The 3,863-nt window shown below is 43.3% G+C and overlaps 1 protein-coding gene across 2 annotated transcripts in view; it reads right to left on the reverse strand.

Moving 5' to 3' along the window:
- The window catches only part of pof1b (premature ovarian failure, 1B), a 48,856-nt gene extending 45,228 nt beyond the window's left edge, over positions 1-3,628 (reverse strand). For both annotated transcript variants that reach the window (XM_015384988.1, XM_015384987.1), the window contains exon 1: positions 3,065-3,628. In XM_015384988.1, the coding sequence (XP_015240474.1) occupies positions 3,065-3,433 (369 nt within the window). In that variant the 5' untranslated portion in view covers positions 3,434-3,628. The remainder of the gene's footprint in view (positions 1-3,064) is intronic.
- Between the last annotated feature and the right edge of the window lie 235 nt (positions 3,629-3,863).

The raw sequence follows: 3,863 nt of genomic DNA on the forward strand, positions 1-3,863 counted from the left end.
GTCTCTAGACTGATCTGCGAGTGAAACCTTGAAAGCTCGCGAGATCAGGATGGTTACACGAGGCTAGGAAACTCTGAGATCTACAGTAGAATCCATCTGAGTTTATATGAACAAAGTTGCATCATGTTTCGGCAGGTTCACTATCGGCTATCGAGCAGTTAATCCAATTCTGCTTAATTAGAGGAGCAGAGTAAGGGTTTCCCCAGCATCTCATTCTCATTCCACTGTCACAAGTGGAAATTCACTCTCTGCATTCCCTCTCTGCATTTAACCCCTCCCCTTGGGGTGCAGAGGGCTGCCATTGTGCAGTGCCAGGAGAGCAGTGTGGGGTTAAGGGTCTTGCTCAGGGACCCAGTCTGTGGGAGTGGGTTTTGACTCCCAACCTCAGGATTCCAAGCTCTATGCCCTAACCACCAGGCCATCGCTCCACGGAGTGGTGCTGCAACTAACATTATGTTTATTCTGTGGATTATTTTTTAATCTGTTGATTATTATTTTTGATCGATAGATTAATAATCAGACAGCAAAAGGTTCCTTAAAGAAAAGTTTTTACAGAATGTAAACCAGGTGGAACAAACTTTCCCACTTGAGAATTTTAGATAGAGCAGATTGAAAAATGAAAAGTATTTTTTCTTCATAAATGCAAAATATTTATACTTTTTTTAAACAAATTTGGTATAATTCCTGCTCTAAGTGTGTCGCTCTGTCTCATAAAGGCGTGTTTTAGAGTCTCTATACTCCAGTTAATGATGATTTGATTACTAAATAAGCTGATGATTAGTTCAATAAATGATTTATCACAAGTAATTGTGTCAGTTCAGAGATATGATTCCTTTTTCAGCACAGATATCGATCGATTGGATGAGAAAAAAGAGGATTGGTGGACGTCTACAGAATACGTAAATTCTAAATATTCTTGAAACTTTTTCCACAGCTTATAACCATAAACTCCAAAGTATTCTACACATAAGAGATATAGAGAAAGTTCCATATGTAATTGTAAAGTAGAGGAGGTATAGTGCTGGTTCCAAGTTTTTCACAGGTAATAATGTGTAAAATAGGTAGTGCATAAGAACTGAGGTCCCTTCATGTAATTTCCTCTCATGGAAAGTGTGCCTAGAGGCTCATGCTAGCTCTGGGGGAGTTGGAGAGACACACGGCTCAGCATGGAGAATCTATAGGCAGGGCTACGGTTAGTTGGAAACTGCAAAAATCTCTCCCTTTATTTGAGATTAGCAAGAAGAAATCTCATTTGAAGTTTGCAAACAGGTCATGGAGGAGACACAGCAAACTGGTCAGCAGTTTAAGACACTGCCGCCTTTGCCAAGACTTGTGGTGGGGGCAGAAATATACCTGATAGGGTGTTTAGTATTTAAAAAAGCAAAGCTCAACATTTCTTCCTCCTTCAGAAAACATGTGGTTTGTTTTTAACAACATTTCATTTGCAACTTATAAAACCAGGAAACTGCAGGATGACAATGTTCACGTTATAATCCAAGAAGAAAGGCTGCAATGTGAAGCTGGAACTTCGTTTATCTTATGTGCAAATGAGCAAAAAAATCTACAGCTATGTGCAGCTTCACATTACCATATCTCTACAGCTATGATGTCAGCAATAATGAGATAAGTCACCATAATGAAGAGTTCTGTCAGACCTTAAAAGATTCCAATTCAATGGACTGAGCTTAAACATAACCTTCAACTAGTCCCTGATTTCTGTTCATATTCACTATGGATCATTCAGTCTGTGAAAATCCGGAGCCCAGTGTGAGAACTGAGAAGCTGATGCCACATGGGAAACATGCCTGTACTATGCTGAAGTTAGCCTGAGGCGGCGACGCTGTCCCGCTCTGACATCCATGACGGATGGCGACTGGCTCACTAATGAACGGGGATGTTTGACAGCTCGGTGTGAGGCCAAACTGATTTATAAACAGCAAACAAGAGGTCAGGTTGGAGTCAGGGCGGACATTAACGCCACTGAAGCACAATCGCCTCTAAATAAGCAATTTGCAAGGTAGCGCTCAGGTTGTTGGACTAAAGTAAAACAAATAATCAAGTTCCTTGAAAGGCCTTTTAAACGTCTAAAAAATAAGTTAAAGTCACATTAATTCAGACGCACACTTTGGACCTGTTAAAATATGAATGAGCGCTATAAAGAGTGAAAAGTACCAACTACCACCTCGCTGACAGAGCTTCTCTACTTTAGTTAAACATTCCACTAGACGGGTTTTACTGAAAGGTATGAGACAAACATGCGTATGTGTTAGTCTGTTTACACACATGCCCAAGCAAATACCACATGACCAACCCCCCTCCCTCTCCTGAGACTCCGACACAAAAACAGCAAAGTTAAAATAACTGGATGGGTGACTAATATTGAAATATTTTTACCTCTGTGCAGAAACGATCAGTTAGAAATAACAATAGAATTCAACTTTATTGTCACTAAATTACAACAAAGCAATAAAATCCCCCCTCTGCATTGAACCCATCCCTTTGGGTAGCAGTGGACTGCCATGGTGCGGGGCCCGGAGAGGTGTGTGGGGGTTAGGGTCTGGCTCAGGGACCTAGCGTGTCATTATGTGGGAGTGGGGCTTGAAATTAGAACCTCTGGGATCCAAACGCAATGCCCCAACCACTAAGCCACCACTCCCCTAATTTATGACATATTTGTAATCATCAAAGCAGCCATTCAAAATGGCCCCTCCCAGTCAGAAGCCAGTTGAATGGCAGCAAAATCCCCTCCAACTTCCAGCCACCGGCCTTCTCCTGGGCGTGTATGTTTTTACTCTGACTCCACCCTTTCACTAAATTACAGGATCTGATCGGGAGATGGCGCTTCTCTTTAGATCTTAATGTCCACAAATCATGACAGAAAGAATATTTTAAATGTTTAAAAAATAATTGTAGGGGACCAGCCAAGAAAAGTATGGACATTCTGAATGGTTGCTACTGTAAATGTTAGTTTTGACATTTTAAACTTTAAGTGACCTATGTTTGCTGTTTTCTATGGATTTTATTCCTTTGACTTTAGAAGCAGAAGCTGAACAGTGAGCCTCACCTCAACAAATGACCTCTGCTGCTGCTGCTGGACAATGAATTCAGTCTCATTGCTGCTGGTGCTCACGCGGGGCAGAGTCTGCACGTACATCGGGGACATCATGGTCTGCTGCATCATAGGCTGCTGCATCAGGAAGTAGGACTGCTGGGGCATGGCCTGCTGCACCGGGACCAGGTACCGCACTGACTCATAGGAGCCATTCACAGCAGTGATCGGCAGCGAAGTCACCTGAGAGACCGGAGACACCTGTGGGACCGGAGACATCGGAGACATCGGAGACACCGACCTGGTGGAGAACACCTGAGTAGTCACCGGTTCGGTTGTCAACGTTTTGTAAGTCCGCACTTTCTGAGTGGTGTGGACAGACATGGTGAGACCAACTCAGACCGACAGGAAGACAGGAAAAAAAAAAAAAAACAGAGCCTGGAGAGTCCAAGAAGTACAAAAAGAAAAAAACAAACACCTGGATTTCCTCCGTGGGGTTGATCTGTCAACAGAAAGCTGATCCACAACAGACTGATTCCTTCCCCGGTAGGCAGAGGAAAGTCCGGCTGGAGGAGTGACTTGTTTTTGAAGGAGAACCTAAAACCTAAAGGAGGAGCTCTGCCCTGAATGCAAATTCCTCTGAAAGTGGGAGGACTCAGAATTACACCCATCACCAGCTCACAGCTTCTGACGTGTCCGTATAATTATCATTACAAACCAACGCCGCCCTGGAGCGCACTTTTGTTAACCCCCCTCCACACACACACACACACACACACACACACACACACACACACACACACACACACACACA

The sequence above is a fragment of the Cyprinodon variegatus genome, unplaced genomic scaffold (genome assembly GCF_000732505.1).
Source record: "Cyprinodon variegatus isolate N-32 unplaced genomic scaffold, C_variegatus-1.0 Scaffold328, whole genome shotgun sequence".
NCBI classification, from domain to species: Eukaryota; Metazoa; Chordata; class Actinopteri; order Cyprinodontiformes; family Cyprinodontidae; genus Cyprinodon; species Cyprinodon variegatus.